General features: G+C 42.5%; 6 protein-coding genes across 6 annotated transcripts; 3 read left to right on the top strand and 3 right to left on the bottom strand.

Moving 5' to 3' along the window:
- Positions 1-992: 992 nt before the first annotated feature.
- On the bottom strand, positions 993-4,491 carry SS1G_08787 (hypothetical protein; the record flags this gene model as incomplete). Its single annotated transcript, XM_001589973.1, has 6 exons — positions 993-1,096; positions 1,264-1,306; positions 1,343-3,170; positions 3,221-4,161; positions 4,245-4,355; positions 4,483-4,491. 6 exons carry the CDS (start codon positions 4,489-4,491, stop codon positions 993-995), a joined length of 3,036 nt encoding a protein of 1,011 aa, XP_001590023.1.
- Positions 4,492-5,007: 516 nt separating this feature from the next.
- SS1G_08786 (predicted protein) lies at positions 5,008-6,481 on the bottom strand (the record flags this gene model as incomplete). Its single annotated transcript, XM_001589972.1, has 2 exons — positions 5,008-6,356; positions 6,403-6,481. The coding sequence occupies 2 exons, from the start codon at positions 6,479-6,481 to the stop codon at positions 5,008-5,010; spliced, it is 1,428 nt and encodes a 475-aa protein (XP_001590022.1).
- A 1,003-nt stretch (positions 6,482-7,484) lies between these two features.
- SS1G_08785 (predicted protein) lies at positions 7,485-8,740 on the top strand (the record flags this gene model as incomplete). The annotated part of the gene is made up of 4 exons (XM_001589971.1): positions 7,485-7,604; positions 8,117-8,230; positions 8,394-8,499; positions 8,658-8,740. The coding sequence occupies 4 exons, from the start codon at positions 7,485-7,487 to the stop codon at positions 8,738-8,740; spliced, it is 423 nt and encodes a 140-aa protein (XP_001590021.1).
- Positions 8,741-10,605: 1,865 nt separating this feature from the next.
- On the top strand, positions 10,606-15,558 carry SS1G_08784 (hypothetical protein; the record flags this gene model as incomplete). Its single annotated transcript, XM_001589970.1, has 5 exons — positions 10,606-10,626; positions 10,723-10,857; positions 10,927-14,269; positions 14,318-15,057; positions 15,109-15,558. 5 exons carry the CDS (start codon positions 10,606-10,608, stop codon positions 15,556-15,558), a joined length of 4,689 nt encoding a protein of 1,562 aa, XP_001590020.1.
- A 4,631-nt stretch (positions 15,559-20,189) lies between these two features.
- On the bottom strand, positions 20,190-20,703 carry SS1G_08783 (predicted protein; the record flags this gene model as incomplete). The annotated part of the gene is made up of 2 exons (XM_001589969.1): positions 20,190-20,451; positions 20,537-20,703. The coding sequence occupies 2 exons, from the start codon at positions 20,701-20,703 to the stop codon at positions 20,190-20,192; spliced, it is 429 nt and encodes a 142-aa protein (XP_001590019.1).
- A 414-nt stretch (positions 20,704-21,117) lies between these two features.
- Positions 21,118-22,148, top strand: SS1G_08782 (66S preribosome component MAK16; the record flags this gene model as incomplete). Its single annotated transcript, XM_001589968.1, has 2 exons — positions 21,118-21,179; positions 21,236-22,148. 2 exons carry the CDS (start codon positions 21,118-21,120, stop codon positions 22,146-22,148), a joined length of 975 nt encoding a protein of 324 aa, XP_001590018.1.
- Positions 22,149-22,159: the final 11 nt, after the last annotated feature.

Below are 22,159 nucleotides of genomic sequence, written 5' to 3'. Positions count from 1 at the left end.
CCCTTTAATTGTATATAAATACCCTCCCTAGCTAGCTAGTACACTACTCAGAGGCATACTCCTCTGAGCGTCATTTGTCCAAAACTGGAATAGATGGCTAAGGTTATCACGCGCCAAGGCGCGTGGTCCTACGGCCTATGACGATAAACACAATCAATCAATCAATCAATCAATCACATATTAATTCGATGAAATCTGATCGCTTTTGCACAAGGCCTAAGCTCTCCTAATTAATCAGTTGTTACCATCGTAACATCAAGCTCTCATCTATAAAAAAAAAATTCAATAATACATTCCAAATAGATCCCAATAAAACAATTTTTCTTATCATTTATTTAATTATACTCTTTTATTTTAATATTTTAAATATTTTAAATTATCATAATACTTCTTCTCTTTATCCCTCTTTCACTGGCACTCTATCTTTTTCTTTCCCCCAACACCCAATTTCTCTCTTACCTCATACCATTCTTCTCTCCCAAAGAATTCGCTTCGATCAACTCTCCCAACTTCTTTTTCCTTACAGTATCCCCTCATATCTCGAATCAAACCTCAAACCTTAAAATTTACACTATAATTCCTTTAAACCCCGTTATATTGTAGTTAACCTTCAATTAAATCTTATAATATTACTTTTAATTTAAATATCTATTTACTTATTTATTTATTCATCCACCCATCAACCCATCTATATAAAGCTCTAATTATCTCATCCATCTACTCATTTATCCACCTACAAGATCTACTTTAAATTCAAGCTTTATACTCCAACCTTTTTGACCCAAACTTAAACTCCAAACTCAATACTCTAAATCCAACCCACATTCACAGCAGCTCATATTCTCACTAGCTCAAGTCCAGCCAAATACGATTATATAAAGCAACAAATTTGAAGTTTAAAATCTTATATCCATCAAAAATCAAACGAACAAAATACTCAAGAGTAAAAAAGTAGTCCATAGTTAAAAAGGTATCATATAATAACTAACTTTCTACTTTCTTCTATCTCTATCTCTATCTCTTTCTCTCTCTTCACCTTCCCCGCCACCCCAAACCTCCCATCGCCCTTTCTCTCTCTCTCTATCTTCCTTCTTCTCTTTTTCTTACCTAAGCCATCGCATCACATCACAATCCCCTTTACAAATACTCCAACCGCTCAACCTCAACCTTAACATCTCCATCCAATCATCTACCCCTCGCCTATTCACCCAACAAACACAACCCTCTAAAACCTCTAAACAAACTTAACTTCCCCAAACAAACCCGCTCTAACTTGCACCAACGCCGCCAACTCCAATAGAAACTCCTGCAATACTATAACATTAGTCAAAATATGACTAACGCTAACTTTCTTATCCTCTTTTTCTTCCGCATCAACTTCCTCTGCTTCTACACTAGGATCCTTTAACTCTTCATCGCCACCCTCCTCCTTTACCTCTCCATCACCATCCCCCTCCTTCTTATCCTCTACTTCCTCCCCATCCACCGTCTTCCCCTTCGAATCCTTACTACCCTCAGTCCCACTACTTTCCATCTCAAAATTCTCCACCAGAGTTTTACTTTCCACCGCTCCATCCGTCGTTTCCGACACCTCCGTATCTCTTTCCTCAGTTTTTGATTTCCTAAGATCCGGAAATGGTATTGGTGCCACAACATCTTTTTTCGAAGGTTTTGGAATTCCCACCATTCGGTTCAAGATCCCCTGATCAATAGCCGAAAATGCCGCTGTTTGAATGGGCAAAAGAATTCTCGACTGTCTATTCGTATCCTCATCATGACTTCTCGATTGCGAGGTACCTCTAATAGGTGATTCAACGCCCATAGGGAATTGAGACGGTGGATTCAAAGTATTATTAATTGGAGTAGATAAACCATGACTACCACTTGTGCTTCTCTGTTCACGATCAGGATTTGAAGGACGGCCGCGAGCTTGTGCAGTATCCGACCGAGAGGGCGTGAAGTCACCGGAGAAGATGCGTTGGGCAACTTTATCGAGGGCGGATTGACGAGGAGGTGATCCTCGGTGGGTGGATGAATCGCGTTGACTTCTGGGTCGATGACGGACTGGAGTCGACATGGATGCCGCTTGTTGGAAAGCATCTCGACGTTGTTGGAGGATATCTTCGAAACGAGGAATTTCGTTACGATAACTGTTAACTTGATCGACGAGCATATCGAGTCGGGTAAGTAATTCTGGTTTTGGAGTTTCTGACCATTTGAGACGACGTTGCGTTAGTTTAAGAGCACGAATCTGTGCTTTCTCTAGAATCTCGTCCGGATCTCCTACATTAGCAAGAAAAAGATCATCCATAATTTCATCTGTTCTTCCTTCTTCGGATTCTTCATATACATATTTTGAAGGGTCAGGTAAGAGCCATCCATCCACACTCATAAAACCACATGTTGCCAAATCAATAATCGCAGCTGTCAATGAAAGATTTGTTTCGACGGAATTTATGAAAAATGTCGATAAAATATCGAGTAGAATCATAAGAACAGGATCTTCAGGTCTCAAAGTATGTGGTCGAATATCTTTCGGGGCACCGGGAATTGTTGCTTGTGAACCTGGGAATTTCGACGTTCCGCCGGTTGATTTAGGCGCAACAAGTGCTATAGAACAATTGTGACTTTCCAAAGTGTTCATACTATCTTTGACATGATTTTCATAAACTTCATTGAAGCTATCATCGCCACCCAGATCTTCAGCCATTGTGAGTAGGCACTCAATTTCTCTTTCATGAGCCGCAATGGAACGTTGCGGTCCATCACTTAATACCTGACCGGTTCGAAGTAGTGTAGTTACAGCATATCGATGATGTCGTTTCAAAATAACAGACACAAGCTGTAAAGTGACTGTTACAGTCTGTGAACTCTCTGATCGAAGACTTCCTAAAATAAGATCCACCAGGTTGTATAATGCAGGTGCACCCCCTTCTACCTGTAAAGCCACTAAGGTTGCAAGATCTAAAGATTTTCGTTTCCTCGCTGCGCTCACTGATGCTTTCGATCCTGAAGGGGCTGGTGTAGTTTCAGGTAAAGCAAGGAGGTAGTGAAGTATAAGATGAATCATATCAGGATGATCCAAAGATTCCAGAATACGTCTTAAATATGTCAGAACTGCAACCGAAGAACCTCCATCAACATCTGAAGATTCGAGTAATGAAGGATAACTATGAACATTAGTCTTAGTAGTTAAAAAAAATGATTGAGGGGCTCATACAGTAATTGTTGTAGGAATATGACCTGAAAGTGCTCCAGAAGTGTCTGTTTAACCTCCATGGACTTGCAATGATTCAGAACATCCTGCCAGAAGACCAAATGTGAGAGAAAAGTTTCCATGTGTGATTGATAGTCCTCATCGACTGAGCTCACAATCTCATGTGTGGTTAGAGGATGTCGATAATCGGAAAGTGCTAGGACAGGAGGTAATGCGTCCGGGGGATGATCGATGACAAGTTTTCGACTGAGCTGACTGTATAGCGCACCCAGACCCGTAGCCATAAGAGTAGCCAAATCACTCTCAACTATCCATTGCTCCAACGCCACATCATTCGAAGCCGCCTCAATAATGTAAAGAAGACCCGTCCTTGCGAAATCCCCACACCTCCCTTCTTCATGTATGTAATCAATCAGCAGATAAAATAGTTGAAAATCCTCCTTATGCGTCTTCCCGGCAAACTTCTCATGCGGATCCGCAGTATATCCTTTTGCAGAATCCTCATCCCTTCGTTGTGAAGTAAACCAAACCGGCAAGATCTCCGGATCAAGTCTAATCTTCGTCGTAATATTGAATGACAACTCCACCACCTCTACCGCCAGTTCCGAGCCCAGATGGATATTATTCGATCCGGTGATTTTAATCAGCAAGTTCATCAGACTCTTGGCAAACACATCATTCTCGACAAAATTCTCCTCCTCACTATCAAGCAATGCAGCGAAGAGAGATACCGCCTCCCTAATGACCCCCTCATTGTAAGACGTTGTAGCTATCTTCCCAATCGAGATGTATATTTGTTTTTCCGCCGCGAAAGCTATGCAAGGATGTGGTAAAGGACGGCGAGACTCATCGCTGAGCACTCGAGTGATTTCGGAAAGACAGATTCGTATTTGTTCTGCTGCTTCATAATCTCGAGCCAGATTCGTGGCAGCGCGCCATAGTTGCTATATCATATCCCGGTTAGCTCTCCCGTCTCACACTATTCCCATCTACCGTTCCCCCACTATCCGCAGATGTGCACACTTACCAAAAGACGGTTATACTCCCTCTTAAACCTAGCTACACGTTTCTCTGGATTGTTTAATGTAACTTTACTGCTAGCCGGCGCTAGCGAGGTGCCCGCTATCAAACGTTGCCACTATTGTAGGAAGAAGTTGTCAGTAAACATGCTACCTTCTAGAAATCCTGCTTTATGCATAGATCAAGATATGAGTGAGATACACCAAGTACCAAGGTTCCAGCGGAAAGAGTGTGGGCAAACTTACAAAATCCATGACTTTAGAGGAGACATCATTCATATCACCTTAAAAGCCGTCGCATAAAATTAAAAAAAGTCCGAGAGATGGAGCGGACGCGATCTCGTGAAACGCGCCTGCAACTTCAAATTTGGTTGAGTTTATTCTTAGTCAGCACGGACTTAATATTAATATTGGGCTTATCTTTGGAGACAATGATAATTTGGAGGGGTCTAGAAAACTTATGTGTTAAGGGAGGAATGTGATCAAGTATATCTGCATATCTCATTTCCCCCTTTTCAATCTTGTGTAGGTATGCCATGATGACGATGCAGATCATAATTTTTTGACCCACCTCATATGCAAGATTATCAAAACACAACACAATAATTGGATCTTATGCAAACAGGATGGTAGTCGAAGTATAACATACCATCTCTGGTATTTATTCTTGTCAAAAGAATTCAGTATAAATAAATATATGTACAATATTACTACCTCGAAGTCTAATTACCATGTACAATATCTCCCACACCGTTCTGCATCCCATCTCAACTACCCACCCAAGACCCCGACCAATCCTGCCAAAACCACACTGCCAACCCACAAAATCCCAACATCAGCTTTTCTCACTACAGTTCCTCCGGAATTACTCGAATTCTGGACCACGCCCGGCACCGTACTATCCGTCAACGCTTGTGCTGTGCCAGTTGCCGTCTGCGTACTCCCCTCCACTCCTGAGGTGCTCGTACTAGCCCAATCCATAACCACCACAATTTTCGGTAAACTTCCCCCTTTTACCATAGCTGTACTCACACCACTGCCCGTTCCTGTCGCAATCACCGATTCATTTTGCGTAATCAATTCGGAACCCACAATTACATGGTCAGTAGTACTCGAGCTTTGGGAAACAGAAGAAATTGTCGTAGATGCTGCTGACGTGATTGTGTTTATGAGGGCTGCTTTTACTGTTGCAACTATTGTTTGTATACTTGAAGTTTGAGATGTTCTTGAAGTATCGGCTATTCTTGTAATTGTAATGATAGAGGTTCTGGCGGTTGAGCGAGTAATAGTTTTGATTGGAGTGGTAGCTGTTGATGTAGATGATGCGATTTCAGTTAATTGATTAGTCAGGCTTGCAACGAAGCCAATACCAAAATCCCCATACATAGTGGAAGTAGTGGTAATAGTAGCTGTGACTTCATTGTAGGGAACATAGGCGGTAGGTACACCTCGTCCAGCACCTAGTCCACAATTACCGAGATTTGTCAGGGTATTTTCTGTGTCTGCTGCAGCATAACTAACCATCCAATTACGCAATTGTGTAGGTAATGTTGTCGAAATAGCCCCTGGTGAGTTCCAGCTATATTGAGGGTTATTGTCGGCAAGAAAAAATCCTGATGGGTAAGGAGATATTTCCTTGCCGGATGAGCTCTTGATATCACTCGGATTAGGGCATGCATATGCGCTCTGCTTTAACTTTGGTAGCGCGGTTGCATATATTACATCTGTGTAGACCCAAACAGGTGTCGGCGACTCATACACTGTTCCGTACGGGTCAGTGAAAGCGGTTCCATGAATGAATGTTGTCTCGGCTTGGTAAATTCCTAGGCCAGTCCCAATAATTGTTGTAGGAAGGCCATTGATGGACGATCGTGTTATGGATCTTATTGGCGCTGTAGAGTTTGTAGATATAGTCAGGGTTTCTGTAATAGCGGTGTTGTCATACTTGTACACGACAGTAGAGACTGTCGCTACAATGATATCGATACTTTTGGAATACCACAGAACCTGACCAACTTCGAAAGATGAAAGATAGCAGCATTCCAAACTAACAACGGAAGATGTTATGGTTGCCGGCTCCGAACTCGTCGATGTTTCATTATATGAGATGGAAGCCGCTGCTTGATGTTTAATTATGAACACAGAATTAGTTAATGGTGGACTTACTCCTTTTTGGAAGCTGTTTAAGACCCAATACTTGTATCGCCCAAAGCGAAACAATGAACAAAGTCCTGCAAATCGGCATTTTTTTTTTATCGATGTAGTACAAGATAGGTCACAGGCCCGAAGGATGAATGGCAAGAAGGTCATGAGCATGGCTAAAATATGGAGCAAGTTTACGAATTTTAAGAGAGAAGAAAACGGGCTGAGTTCCAGGCCACCAACATCATCTCCACAGCAGAAATGTCGGATCGCCCCGCAATTTGAACTGTTGACGCCCGCCCACATGGCGACGAGATCTACGAACCAGAAAAGATCCCGCGTAGCGCCTCAGCCTCGAAGGAGCATTGAAATGTTAGGAATATATAAACACTTGGAGAATCTCTGGCAAAAATAGCAATTGAGGAAGGTTGGTTTCTCCGTTCCTATGTCAACTTTGACACAAGAGATCTTCGACATTCCCAACAGAGTTTCAGGTCCGGGATACGCAAGCTGCGAGGACTTTGATCATTTGTATGCACATTTTTTAAAAAGAAAGCCAACCATATTCGACATTTCAAACAGATGGGGAGTAAAAGACGAGTGCAAGAACCGATCTATATTAGAATGAAATCCAGCTTGTTAGGAATCCCGGAAGATCATAATTGACGAGATATTGACTCTCTCATTTGTAGAGCGGATGAATTTCCCTTGTAACCCTCTCACCCAAACAAACCCGGGATTCTATTAACATTTAATATTTTCCCGACAAAGCTTTCCAAGTAGTTTCACCAATTGAACTCCACTACTTCCGACTAGGAGGTAGAAGAATTCAGGCAGTTCGAGTAGCTTTTTACCAACTTTGTGGCTCGAGGAGATATCGATCTGGACCTTCGCCAGCCCCAGGCAGATTTGCTACTGGGAATAGCAGATATACTTTACCAAAGCTCATCTGATGAGAGTGGGGTATAGGCATCTATTAATATAGTAATGGGTGAAAATGAAGGTATTGGGGGATTTTAATGCCTGCCTTTCAGATGCAACCTTCCCGAGAAATAGTAAGTGACTTAGTCCCAAATCAGCTAGCTCTCCCTTCTAAACGCCCAAAAATGGACGAGATGAATCTTGGTACAGATCACCCATTTCCGCCCCCACCGTTGTTATCCAAGATAACTTACATTGCCATGCTGTGCCATAAAGCTCTGATGGTAGACACCCTGACGAAAAGGGTAAGAGTTGATCGACTCTTCCCTGAGCTCTCCGTTTTTAGAAGGTCAACGTTGTGTACTCGAGTACCGGACAGAAGTTTCCGTTTCTTCCTTACTTCGTTTCTCACATCATCTTCGTCCGATCCATACTTACCGAAATTGCCCAGCACGCATGTACAGTGGGTGGGGTTGGAGGAAAATCTATTTTTCAATCTGATGCATCGGATCACGGCCATCACCCGAGGCTGGATTATGGATACTTCTCAATATCAGCAAATGCTTGGGGCCTCTGGTTCTCTGCAGAGAGCGATATCTGAGCTGTGATGGGCAGATTTCATTTATTATTTTGTTGGATCAATCCGCCTCATTTTTTTTAATCTTTTTCAATTTTTAAATCTTTTTTTTTTTTTTTTTTTCGAGATTTTTGATGGCTCAAGTTGGTTTTCGATGTACAATACTCGTGTCCATGATTTTTGATATGATATTTGTGAGCCTTTAATTTTGCATGAGAGAAATGTTGATTTGAATGGCAGTCGCGCTTCCCAAATGATGACTACGGTAACCTTTACAGTACTTGTGATGTTGTCCCCATGGATTGTGGACGAGAAGAGGTTAGGGAATTTCTGGCTCTGCGTCTAGTCACCAAGGTCTAGAATCGCAGCAAAAATGTATCGTCCATCAATGCCGTTTCTAAAATATTTGATCAACCGCGCAGAAGAGGCGGCACATCGGCTAGTCTTTCTGCAACGGCCCCTTCTCCTGGACTCATGAAAGTTGTAAGGGAAAATTGCAGATTGAAAAGGGAACGAGTGTTGCGTTCCGACACTCGATTCATTCGACATCGACGCATCCGATTCCCCGATAATGAAAGTCATGATTCATATGGTCTGGGAGTTGGTTTGGGATATGTGGTCCTGTATGCAAGATATATAACAGTGGTTGCTGGGAGCTCCACCGTAAATTGGATATTATCTGGAGCCCGAACCATAGTTACGGACTGTTTGCGGATATTCCATACCAAAATGGGCTCTTGGATTCTTGACCGCAGGAAGATATTAATATGCCCCTTTGTAGCCGCTACGACATGCAGCAGACGTTCTGATTATTTTGATGAAACATTCAACAGTCCCAGAGCGCAAGATAAAGTTTGTTCGTAAATCAGTGCAGATGCAGAGTCAACAAATAGCGGGGAATCTCCTTTGTTGATGTTTGGATGTTTGGTTGTTTGGTTGTTTGGTGGTGGTGGTTGTTATATTATTATTACTATTATTGTTTGAAAAATTGAGCTCGGTAACCATTGAAAGGTAACCATTGGGATTTTGCTAATTGAAAGGCAGGGAAGGTCCTAGGCGACGGAGAGCTGTCATTCATCAGCTGAGTTGGGATGAGGGATTGAGGGGTAGAGTTTTGGATGAAAATGGAGCTTATTCACGCTATTCACACCATTCACACCATTCACACTACTCTAGTGTTAATTCATGGATATAGCTTCGGAAAATTATGTGCACCAGGTTGTATTTAATTCTCCAGCTTCCAACTTTCCTGCCTGCTTGTTTTGCTATGGATACGAGAAGAGACGGCAAAGGATATTGAATATCAATAATTGGATATTACTTGATGCGAACGACATGTAGGTGACATATACGATAGCCAAAACAACCTATAAGAGAGTCGTACGGAGCATGCATGAAATCTCATACTTGCATCATATTCTTACAGAGTACATGCAACATACATGAATGATACCTTAGCTAACAGCGACAGTGGAGAAGCTGCGCGGAAGGTAAATGCTTACCACGATTCCACCACGATTCCACCATAATTCCACCATTCCCTTTTGTTTACATGCATGCACGATAAGCAGCCAATTGTGAGATATCGTGAATACCATGTTTCTTATTCAGACGGGAATTCCGATGGTTCATTGGACAACATAGAGTGGTTTTGTATATTTGATGTATTTATGTATTTGTGTATTTAGTGTATTTATTGTACACAAACAATAAACATATAAATCACATTGTATAATTTACCTTTTTTTCCTTTCACAATTATAAATGGATCATACTCGAGTATTCAAGTTTACCCAAAATAGTCGAAAAGTCTCAAAGATCCCAATTTTGGATTTGTTTAGGACCTTTGGGTGTGAATGGAAGAGCGAATGAACCAATCATGGTGCCTTTCTGGTGATTTCCAAGTGCGGGGCGTGCAACTTCACTAGGATTATCATTCATCTACCATAGGTAATCTACTATAATCCATAATCTTACTTCGTACATCCTCCGTACATTAAAGAAAGGGAGCACAGTTGCCAGAGCGACGTGTTATAATCCACCCAAAAAAGTCACCCATTCAGCATAATTCTTCTCTTCTTGTTTATTATTACGGCCGACCAAGTCAGCAGCCCCCATTCAAAAGTCTCTCTTCTCATTAAATTCTGAAAGTAAAAGTGTTTGTTAAGTTATTAATCGATTGATCGATCGGTCGGTACCTACAAGCTGCTTTTTGTTGATACGATACACCCCCTTCCAACTCCTCTAAAATAACATCCATCCATCCATCCATCCAATTACTTCTCTCTCCTTCTTCTACTCGACGAGCTGCTGTTGTCTTTCTTTGCTCTCCTGGAAATTATCTCTTCCTCAAAAGATTAAAATAAAAAAAAAGACTTACCCTCCCAAGTCATACACGACGACCATCTATCTTCTCCTTTCTTATTGAAACTCCTTGGGAACTCCTTTTTAATCCACATTACAACAATTAATCTTCGGGGAAGGGACTTTAATAAGGAAAAAAGGAATCGTTTTCTCTTTTTATTTCATCAACATTCGTTCTTTTCGACTATTTACTTACTACGCGCATTCCTCGCGTCTGATTGTTACAGATTGATTTCTATCAACATTATCATTTGTCCAAAATCCCACATTCCACAAATCTACATCTGGCTACTGCAAGGTGATTATCCTGCTCCACAGGACCGAACTTGGGGATTTTGGGGTGGAAGTTGGTGAAAGTCTAAAGGATGTCTTCATCTTCGCAACCGGTAAGCGCACAAATCGACAACTGATTTTTTACTTATAGAGCGCGTCGAAAGGATTATCGTCGCGAGTCAACATGATATCTAATACATATGATTTAGGTTCCTCCCTTGAGGATTCAAAAAGGTGCCAGTTTTTCTGGTTCACTACCCAAAAATCCCACACCGCGACCCCTTTCCGAACTGGGCCCAACAGCTCAAAGACGAAATTCTCCAAGTTATAATCAGGCCGCGAAGGTAAAGAATTAAATCTGTCTATTTTCAGCACATCTTTCGGAGAATTAAAAGCTAATCCTGACGACGTAGAAAATGTCGTTCAGTGGGGATTCGTCTCCATTCCAGTCATCCCCGTTCACTTCCGCTGAGGGTTCATCGCCACATCTCTTCTGGCAGAACCGTGATCCAGGTACGCCAAATCGAATCAGCACGGAAAACCTACGCAAGGACTCTTCAATATCACCGACAAGAAAATCATCAATCGAACGATTGCAGCGCGCGTCGCGTGTGAAGAACAGCACCATGTACGCAAGGGAGCAAAAACTCGAATACGATCCGATGTCGATACCTGTCATTGAAAAACCATTAATAAAGAATATGCAAGGCAATGCTTATGGAGGAAAAGGTTTGGAAGGGTTTAGATCGGAGAAAAATCGACCGTATGTCCACGGGAAGACAGATAGTAAAACCAGTCTCTCGTTAGCCAGTCCACCGCCGCTGAGCCCTGCTGCTAGAGAGCCCCTGAAAACAGCAGCAGCAAATGGTTCGAGATCGCCCAGCAAAGATCAAATTTCACCTACAAAATCATCCATGGCAACTAGTCGATTTGCTGGAAAGGCACTTTACGATCCGGAACACAATGCCTTTGGCGAGGAGGATTCAGGTGACGAGCGAAAACTGCCCCCTGGACGGAGTTTGCACAGACATGCCAAGAGTGTTACTTTCGATGTAGCTCCTCCACAAATCAACGAGTACGAATTAGCTACACCGGATATATCATCTATCGGAACAGGCTCCAGGGAAAATAGTTACGATTCCGAGGAGGATGACGAAGAAGACCTTTACTACCATGGCGATGGTCTTGAACAAGATGATAGCTTTGATGCTTCTCTTGAAGACATAGAAAAGACACCAGTAGTTGGACCGGATGACTGGAGACATTCTAGCCCTGGAAACACTTATGGCCAAGGCTCTGGGTACTATGATGACCCATTTGATGGTCCAGAGGGTAGCCCTATGCCTGATGCCCGCCCTTCTTCTTCCTCTGGACGTCCTAATGCCACACGCAATGATTCCATAACCTCTAACGGTGAACACAGACCACTGCCACCGCTACCTGGTATGGCTGGTAATGATCGACGCGGTTCGGCATCATCCGGCATTGAGCGTGCAGCGACAAACTCACCCAGAAATCTCCCTACTCCACCTCCTCCAGCCTCTATTAGCAAAGCAGATCTTCAAGGAATGAACGGAAACAAGATGACTTTGGAGGAGAGGTTACATCTTATGATGATCCAGGACGATGATAGGCCAAAGTCCTCTGAAGGCAGACCAAAATCTGCCGAGAGAGACGAACAACGAGAACGTCGTATGCGTCGGGCAGGAGCACGTAAGAGTCAGACGCCCGAGCGAGAGGTTCAACCAATCAAGATTCATGAAGATAAGGAAGTAAAAGAAGAACATGAAGAACATGAAGATCATGAGGACGAAGATGCCATGGATGATCTCCCAGGATTGGACTCGTATCAATTACCACCTCGCATCTCACGGGAATCAATTTTGAGAAAAGTTAATGGACAAGAACCGTTTACGCGAGAGTCGGATTACAATCTGGATGCGCCTCTTCCTGGCTCAAGTTCAGAACGTCCAAGCACCGCTCAAATGGCCGCAATGGATCCTGACACTCCTATCCCATCCACAGAGGATTCATTTGTTGAATCTGCGGACGAGGAAGATGAATATGTGGACGACGAAAACAGCGTTCTGATTAAATCAGAGTCTGAAGATGACGATGACGATGAAGACGTCGATATGTATTCTATCCCAGACATGTACCAACGTACTGAATCAGGAATGGAGAGTCATCAAACTGAAAGTGAGGTTGGAACAGTAGAGGATGATGAAATTGACAGCCATTATTCGGATGAAACCCCTTCTGAAATGCCACTTCATGAAAGCCCACAGTTTCAATCGAATAGCGTTCCAGAAGACGACGGTCCGCCAACCCCAAGAAACATTAGTCCATCGAGCATTTCAATGGACCCTACAAAGGATAATCGAAGAATATCTCTACCGGAGTTAGCAGGGCTTCTTACTGACAACACAGACTTTGGTCTTAGTTTGAGATCTTATATGACACCGTCTCCTCCACCTCAAGAGGAAAAGGGGGAGAGAAAGGTCTCTGTTATGTCAGAAGCACATGAATCTCTCCATGGATCCGAAACGCAAGAGGCGAACGATGAGGTAGTAGATCAGGCACCCATCAATGAGCCCGAAGAGAGTGAGGAAGAAACTGAGGACGAGACTGAGGAAGATACCCCACAGCCCCAGCAGAATGCCCCGGAACCTCAAGAGGAACCTGAAGCGCCGCCACTCAAGAAGATGCTTTCACGTCCAGAGTACGATGGATCGGAATGGGGACCACAAGAAGATGATGATGACGAGCTATCTGATTCAGAATCCGTGATACGTCATCCTGTGGATGAACCAATTGATCACCCTTTCAGAGCGTCGTCAATGGATCGACCATTTAGATCATCGATTGATCAACCATTCCAGCACCCGTTCGTTGACCCTCCCAAGATATCTCCTACGCCACCTCCACCTTCAGACTCTCCTGGCATTCCCGAAACAATGGCTACTATCAAGGCTCGTAGTGGGTCAAAACTCAAGACAAGACCATCTGTGACGCCGTCTGATCTTGCAGCAATGCGTGAAGCTCGGCGTCAAGTCAGTGGCGCTGGTCCTGCTGTACCTGCTGTCCCTCAACGACACCGCACTCGCCCTTCATTAAACGGGGAGCAAGATGATGAGGATGATGATGACGATGATACGGAAAAGGGAACTTTGAAAAGAAATACAAGCTTCAAAAACCGAAGTCTTACGCTCGATATCGGCGGTGATCTTGGTCTCAATCTAGAGTCAGATTTCGACCGAGTAATCGAATCCTCAAAGGTAGCATTTGATTTATCTTCTAGACATTCGACTTTCTTTACCGGCAAAGCAGGACAAGCGTCCGAACCGGATAATTCTGCAGGAATGAGTGATCATGCTAACAAAAGTCTGCCACAGCGAGGATATTTGATGAGACAGAACACCAAAGTAGTGGTTGCTAGCAGCGATGAAAGAGAGACTCGAGTTGCCAAATCAGTCGAAAACTCGCCTACAAAAACAGATAATCGTCCACAATCATGGGTTGTTGAGCCATGGAATGGTTCTCGTAAAAGCAGCTCCCGCCCTTCCAGTCCACGTAAAAAGCCTCCTACTGGTGCAGTTCCTCCGATGCCTGGTCATGAAAGTAATGCCGCCACTGGATTGGGCATATTAACAGAAGGTCAAGTTTCTGACCCTGTGTCGGATGAAAATAGTGAGCGTGGAAGATTGTTCGTGAAAGTCATTGGAGTAAAGGACTTGGATTTACCATTACCCAAAAGTATGTTTTTCCCTTCCTTCCGTCCTTACTTTGCTAACATTAAAACAGATGAACGTTCATGGTTTAGTCTGACCTTAGATAATGGCGTGCACTGCGTTACCACAGCATGGTTGGAATTAGGTAAAAACGCGCCGATCGGACAAGAATTTGAACTTGTTGTACCAAATGAGCTTGAGTTTCAACTGACGTTGAATGCCAAGCTTGAGAAGCCAGCACCACCGAAGCGTGTACAAACTTCCCCAGCTAAAGCAGCCAAGCCATCGAAACCTTCAACTTTCAGTCGAGTGTTCGCCTCACCGAAAAAGAGGAAGGAGCTTGAGATGAGACAAAAGGAAGAGGAACAACGCATTGCACAACAAAAACAACAAGATGCTCAAGCATTGAAGAATTCGGCACAGCCAACTGCATGGGAGCTTCTTTCACCGCTTGCTGCTGCAGATGGTAGCTTTGGTAGATCTTATGTTTGTCTCAAGGATCATGAAAGCCGTTGCTTCGGAAGACCCTACAATGTCGATGTAGCCGCTTTCAACGAATGGGCTACTGAAGAGACAAACCAATCATCGAGTGTTATGAGCAAACGTAGCGTTCCCCCACCAGTCCGAAAGCGCGCTCCTTATACTGTTGGAAAGTTACAATTACAACTTCTTTTTGTACCAAAGCCAAAAGGAGCTAGTGATGAAGACATGCCTAAGAGTATGAATGCTTGCATCCGCGAAATGAAGGAAGCCGAACTTGAGGTTGCTAGACAGTTCGAAGGTCACCTAAGCCAACAAGGTGGTGACTGTCCTGTAAGTTATTTTCATACTGATATACTTTTCGCGTTACTGACATATTTCTAGTTCTGGCGTCGTCGTTTCTTTAGACTAGCAGGAAGTAAACTGACAGCTTATCACGAGTCGACCCGACAACCCCGTGTCACAATTAATCTTGCAAATGCCAACAGGTTGATTGATGATCGCAGAGCACTCACACAGAAAGAAACCACCGCGAAATCAGGTAAACGTCGCAAGTCCGGTTTTGCTGAAGATGAAGAGGGCTATATGTTTGTTGAAGAAGGTTTCCGAATTCGATTCAACAATGGTGAAGTTATTGATTTCTATGCCGACTCACCAGCTGATAAAGAAGCATGGATGTCCGTTCTTGATCCTTGTGTAGGAAAGGAACGTGCGGGCGGTAAAGGTGGTTGGTGTGAGATGGTTCTAAAGCGGGAAGAACATTTGATGAGGAAAGCTTCCGGAACTTCAGGCAAAGGCCGAACACATTCAAGAGTGAAGAGTACCATCTTTTGATCCTTCTACTCATCAACATTTACATCAATCAGTTTTTACCTCTGATTTCTAACGCCTGAAACGGTCTTTCCTTTCCTTGTATAACTTTCTGCCCGGGTGGCCTTTATTCTATTTCAGCAAAATTGTGTATCTTCTCGCGGGGATTCGGGTTAGAAGTAGATAAAACTTTGTCATTATGACAGACTCAACACTATTTCTGTTTTATAGGTCGTTTTCATATTGGTATTTTGACAAAGGAAGCGAATGGGTTTACGGATGGAGCTTGGGGAAGTGGGAGCGTAATTATTGATTTTATTTTCCCTGCTTTTGTAAGATTTTTAGTTTGAGTAGTGCTTCCTTTTCTTTTGCATGCAAAAGGCAACAAACATTTCTTTTCCCTGTGTCAGATTCCTAATTTTCTTTTTTACTTTTCTTCTTTTGGTTGGCTCTGTGGTTGGGGTTCTGCTTTATGGATTGGATTGGATCGGATGTTTTGTCTTTGTCTTTGTCTTTGCCCTTTGCGAGGAGTGAGTTGCATGGTTGGATGGGTCGGATTGGAGGGGAGGGGAGATGGGATAGGATAGGATTGGGAGGGGAGTGGAGTGGAGGGATTGATGGTGAAAGAGAAATTTGTGAAAATGGTAGTTGTGAGCTTGATTGGTTGGTTGATTGATTGATTGATTGATTGATTGATTGGAGTGTTCGTGTTGAAGAACTGAGTTGAATTGAGTTGAGTTGAGTTGAGTACCTAGGTAATGAATTATTCGTTATGTGATTTTGGTTGGTGATGATGTGAAGGTGATGATGTATGTGTATTTTGTATGTATGTATATATGAACTGGGGAGGGGAAGAGGGGAGGAGATTATGAGGTGTGAGGTGTGAGGTTTGTTGTGTGAGAGGCGGGGGGGTGAAGGGGGGGGAGGTGTGAAAGTTTGTGGGAGGATAGAGGAGAGGAGAGATGATAGTAGAGAGAATAGAGAACAGAGAGCGTAGAATGACAAATGAGAAAATGAAATAGAGAATGTTAATTTTTTTATATTTATTCGTATTTGTGTATTTGATATATGATAATGTAATATCCAAGTAATTTTATTTATTTATTTATAGTCAGAGTATTATTTTAAGGACGATTAGAGACTGTGGTTCATGTATAAGTGGCTCTTTTTGAAGAATCTGGTGTGTCCAGATTGGATGAGGATCCGATGTATTGGGATGGGAAAGAAAGAATAGGAAAGTGTGTGTGAGAGTTGTAGATGGACTAGTAGATTATAAGAGAGGAGCTGGAGAGATAGGTTATTAGGCCGGCCTTGTTCTGTGGATGAAGGAAGTCCATGGGGGATGGTGTATGGGAATAGTCTTTCGTTTTCTGTTGTTGGTGATTTTGGATGAGGTTTAGATCTGAGGGGATGTTGTGCTGTGCTGTGCTGTGATGGGGTGAGTGGTTTGATGGGTAATATTTGATGAATAATGAATATTATAGAAGATATAATCATATTATAATAGATAGTGGTTGAATAACGCTTAGATCGGTTCTAATATCATTGGATTTGGGATGTTGTTTCGCTTTTCAATTATCTTATATCTTATTAATATATATCATGAGACTATGAGTCCAAAGGGACAACGATTCATACCAAACTTAATTGGCCAAACAGCAGTATCTAGCTTTACTAGTATACCTCCTTACTATTTACAGTGGTAGTTACGTTACTCGTAGTAATATAAAGTATATGCTCTAGATTTACTTAACCAAAAATGGGTATTGGATCATCTTAAAATTTCTCTTGAAAGTTACTAGATAAAATATATTGAATCTCTATTAGATTTATCAGATATAATACTCTTATAATATATATATTAAAATAAATATACTCTATATACTTTAAAAAAAACACTCTTATTCCGTCTAATCACACTACTAACTAATTATAGCTTAAATACATTATCAAATCATTAAGTACGCGTTATTTTCCAAATTTCAATGAAGAAAAGAAGATATACGTTCTACCGATAGTAAAATCCATGATTAGTATACCGATATTAGCATATATGCGCACTTGACTTTGAGTACTTGACTTATACTATCTGTGACGGAAAAGTCGTAAACGGAGTCAATTCAATTACTTAGAATCTAAAACTAAAGAACTAAGAAGATTCTAAGTAAGGAGGTCTTTATATACAGGGCTAGTGCACGTGAGCCACTAGTGGGATAACAACCGTCACGTAACACTATCATCATCATCATCATCAACCAGTAGGGGTAAGTTCCCTGTAGAATCATAGGTGTCATGAGATGTAGAGTCATATGAATCCCTATTCTTTCATTTGAAACCATAATCTTTGTTGTAGATATTAGTGGAAACAGCGTACTAGCACTAGTACAAAAATAGAATCAGTCCAAGTACTAGTGGGATAAGACACAATGTAGTTATGATATTTTAATGCCAGACGAAAGACTTCACGTATATTAGCGGACCAGTCATTTATATTTCCATATTTTCTCATGCATTGACACTCCTTATGCCACCGACAATATTATAGAGTTGTGGAAAATACTTTAATAGTGGCGATGACCTCCACGAAAAGATATCTGGTAGGTTATTGGTAATCATTTAGTTGAGGGTCATTGAATGAGACATTCTGGCAACTACACTTCTGATGGAAATCAATATGTAGCTTCGCAAAACCAACTTTCGAATAAAAGAGGATTTAATTTTCGATACGCTGAGAGAGAAGTTCAAAAGTCTTGGAGCTATGACTTATAATTCTTCGACAGTACAGTTAAGAAATAACTTCCGCTGGAGATAGCAGGTTTCGCTTCATATTACAGCCTTCTACCCTTCAAGAATAGTAATACCCATCAGACATTCCCCGAGACGGACCAATTGTCAATGTTCCAGATAAGTTCAAATATCAAGCGCCCTCCATTGTCGGATTTCCTTCCTGGCTACGGGGTCTTCCGACCTCACCTTGGTAGCTCAAGGCATCATCAGTAGAGCTAAAGTTATGCAGAGTCCTCATATGGCGCCTGCAATTATAGAGACTATGAAACGACTTTGCAGTGGGGCTGTCTCTGTGGGATTGACACCCTCTTTGCTGACAGTAAAAGGACCGTGCACTCCCATGAACGTCGTTTAGATGAATATCTAATGTGTCCATATTGCGGAAAGCACTGTCACAATAAGGGCACCGGCGTCGTCTTAAGTCGTGAGTAAAAATTTGGTGATATCGCATATCGTGGAGATTCTGGAAAGCTCGAGGACAGAGAGAGCATCTGACCGCCCCGGGATGGCAGCCCATATGTCTTCTATCATGAAAGGGAGAATTAGTGAGTGTACGAATTCATGAAAAAATTACACTCATTTGTGTTCTTCAAAGCTCAATGAGGTGATTCATTACAAATTAAACAGTGAGACTACAGGCTTGGGGAGAAAATTCTTGGGCTTGCTGAGTAATGGAGGAAACATGAAAAACGTACTCCAGTTTGTATTTTTCATCAAAAGTTATTGAGCAAATCGTACATAAAAAGCACCTCTCTTGCACACCGCTAGTAGGTACCGAAGATGAAGTTGGTGTCTCGGGAGGCTCATCTCTGTTTGGAAAGTTGGTCAAGAAGTCCGACCATAGAGTATCAACCATTTCGGTATTGGTAGGGGCCAGAGATTGGGTCTGTGTATCTTGGAGCTCATCTTGATCTATTGGATTGTTTATAGAAGGCGTCCTTGAAGTAGACATCGCCTCGGCATGAGTTAGTGTCACGGGAGGCTTATCTTGGCTTAGAAAGAGGTCCAAGGAAGTCCACCATAGAGTATCCATTTCGCTATCGGTAGGGACCAGAGATGGGGTTTGTGTATCGTGGAGCCCATCATCATCTATTGGATTGTTTATAAAAGGCGTCCTTGAACTAGACATCGCCTCGGCATGAGTTGGTGAGAATACTTTTGAGGATTAACTGGTGTGCCAATAACATATACCGCCAATCTCGGTTGAACTACTAAGAATGCTTAGTCTAGATATGAATAATAGAGATAGAAGATAAAACTTGTTTTTCTTTTAAGGAATGGTTTACCTGGAAATTGGTGTATATATATGGTGGGGGCAATGGCTGTGCTTGCCGAATTCTCTTTCATAGAATTGAATCGGGAAGTGACGAGGCGTAGTATAACATAGCAATCGCAATGCCCCCAAAGATTAGAACTATATGGCGGACGAGACAGATGGTAAACAAAAGCTCCATGTTAACAATTGCACCAATTATTTATTGGCTGGATACCTCATGATAAGGCCGTTGACTGGTATGTGATTTTGCCAATCTGAACTTCATGCAAATGAAAATGCATTAGACTGGGAAATCGTGGATTATGAGATTGAAAAATGATTCGAAAAGAGGTGTGACTAAATTCAAGGATAAAAATAAAGTAGTAGCTTCGAAATGCTAGATATAATCTGGATTTCGTCCATTATTGCTAAAAACATCAGTGTAGCCAATGCTTGATCATTCGGATCATTTTTGGTACCCAATCTGGCGTCGTTTCCTCCCAAGAAACTAAGTTGTAAATTTGATTCGCAGTCGGAGGGTGTACCACCACTTTAGACTTTATCAATCTCCCTTTCATCATCAATTCAGCTCCTAGTCTCCCCAATCCTGTGACTAAACAGGACGATCCACCTCACCCCAACACCAACCTTCACCAGACCACCCTTCGTTTTTTCTCTTCCATTCTCCCACATCATGAACCTCTCCTTTCCCGACTTTCAAGCCATTGTAGATATGAGGAAAGAAGCCCGCCTTTCCCTCCGTATCCCAGCATCCTCCTACTTCCTCTGGTTGCTTGCCCACTGCATTCTCCCATTTGATGTATGGAGCTACTTTCTCATACTTGATGCGGAGAATGTAGACGTGGGATTCGTGACTGGGAAGTATTAGTGGACGGAACAAGTGGAGACTATCAGAAACATGATAGATAATGCTCGAAAAATTAAAGGAAGAGTGCATACGAGAAGAATGCATTTAAAGTCCCTAAGAGTTGTTTCGACGTAGAGCAGTGAACAAACCCATCTCTCTTATCAAGATCAGAGACCGGTAGGGCTTCAGGAAGAGGTGAAGATGGCTCGGCATCGGAAGGAAGGATTTTGTAGATGTAAGTTGGATATGTTGAAGTCATATTTTCGGTTTGTTGCACGTGATGAAGACGTGAGGGAGAATGTTGGTGTGAATTAGAGGCTTTTAGTGGTAGATAGCGGCGACACGTTTGTGGAAAGTAGAAGAGAGTAAGTTAAGTCTTGGAATGGTGGAGTGTGGAGTTTGATTAACGAAGAAGCGAATGGGTGGGGGAACTTCGATGCAAGACAAAATCTTAGGAAGGCTCCCGGTGAGCTCTCCTGTTCGTTACCGATGAGCAACATAAGCCGGTGCATGGACCAATGAGAGCGGGCTGAAAAAGCCTGTACACCGCCCTCACTGGCAAAATTCGTCTCGCCCCGAAAAAAAGTTGATGGAAAATATCTCTGTTGTGAAGAAAAGACTTTAAGCTTCAAAAACACAAAACAACCCCAACATCTCCAATACCTCAATCAATATGTCGTCAGACGAAATTGTCTGGCAGGTTATTAATCAACAATTCTGCTCCTTCAAACTCAAGTAAGTTGTTTGATTATATACGTGGTGGGTGATTTTCATATACTAATGGTGTACAGGACTACGAAAGATCAAACTTTCTGTCGCAATGAATACAATGTTACTGGTCTCTGTAATCGACAATCATGTCCCCTTGCGAATTCTCGATATGCAACCATTCGTGCAAATCCTCAAACCGGTACCCTTTACCTTTACATGAAGACGATCGAGAGAGCACACATGCCATCGAAACTATGGGAACGTATCAAGCTATCTTCCAATTATGCCAACGCATTGGAACAAATCGACGACAAGTTGAAATACTGGCCTAACTTTCTCATTCATAAGTGCAAACAAAGACTTACAAGATTGACACAAGTTGGCGTTCGCATGAGAAGATTGGCGAAAGAGGAAGAGAGATTGGGTGAAAAACTTGTTCCAAAGTTGGCGCCTAAGGTCAGAAGAAGGGAAGAAACCAGAGAGAGAAAGGCTATGGCGGCTGCGAAGGTAGAGAGGGCAATTGAAAGAGAATTGATCGAGAGATTGAGGAGCGGTGCATATGGCGATCAACCACTGAATGTTAGCGAATCTATCTGGAAGAAGGTCTTGAAAGGCTTGGAGAGACAAGGAGAAGGAACAAGAGATGAGGATATGGATGAAGGTATTGAAGAAGATGAATTTGAAGAAGAAGGGGAATATGAAGATGAAGAGGGTGTTGGCGATGTGGAGTATGTTAGTGACTTGGGAGAAGATGAAGAGGACTTGGAGGATATAGAGGACTGGCTCGGAAGTGATGAGGAAGCCACCGGTGATGAGGATAGCGAAGACAGTGAAAGCGATAGCAGTGAGGATGATAAGACCAAGAAGAATGTTAGCGGCGCAAAGAGGAAGAGAGCACCAGTTTCCAAAGTCAAGCCAAAGAAGAGAATTTCAAAGAGGGAAGTCGAATACGAGCAGGAGCTCGAAGGACCACAGCGAGAATTGGCTTTCTAATCTGGGAATGT

Source organism: Sclerotinia sclerotiorum, genomic scaffold, assembly GCF_000146945.2.
Source record: "Sclerotinia sclerotiorum 1980 UF-70 scaffold_12 genomic scaffold, whole genome shotgun sequence".
Lineage (NCBI taxonomy): Eukaryota > Fungi > Ascomycota > Leotiomycetes > Helotiales > Sclerotiniaceae > Sclerotinia > Sclerotinia sclerotiorum.
The sequence above is the reverse complement of the archived record's forward strand: the minus strand, read 5'-3'. Positions and strand labels throughout refer to the sequence as shown.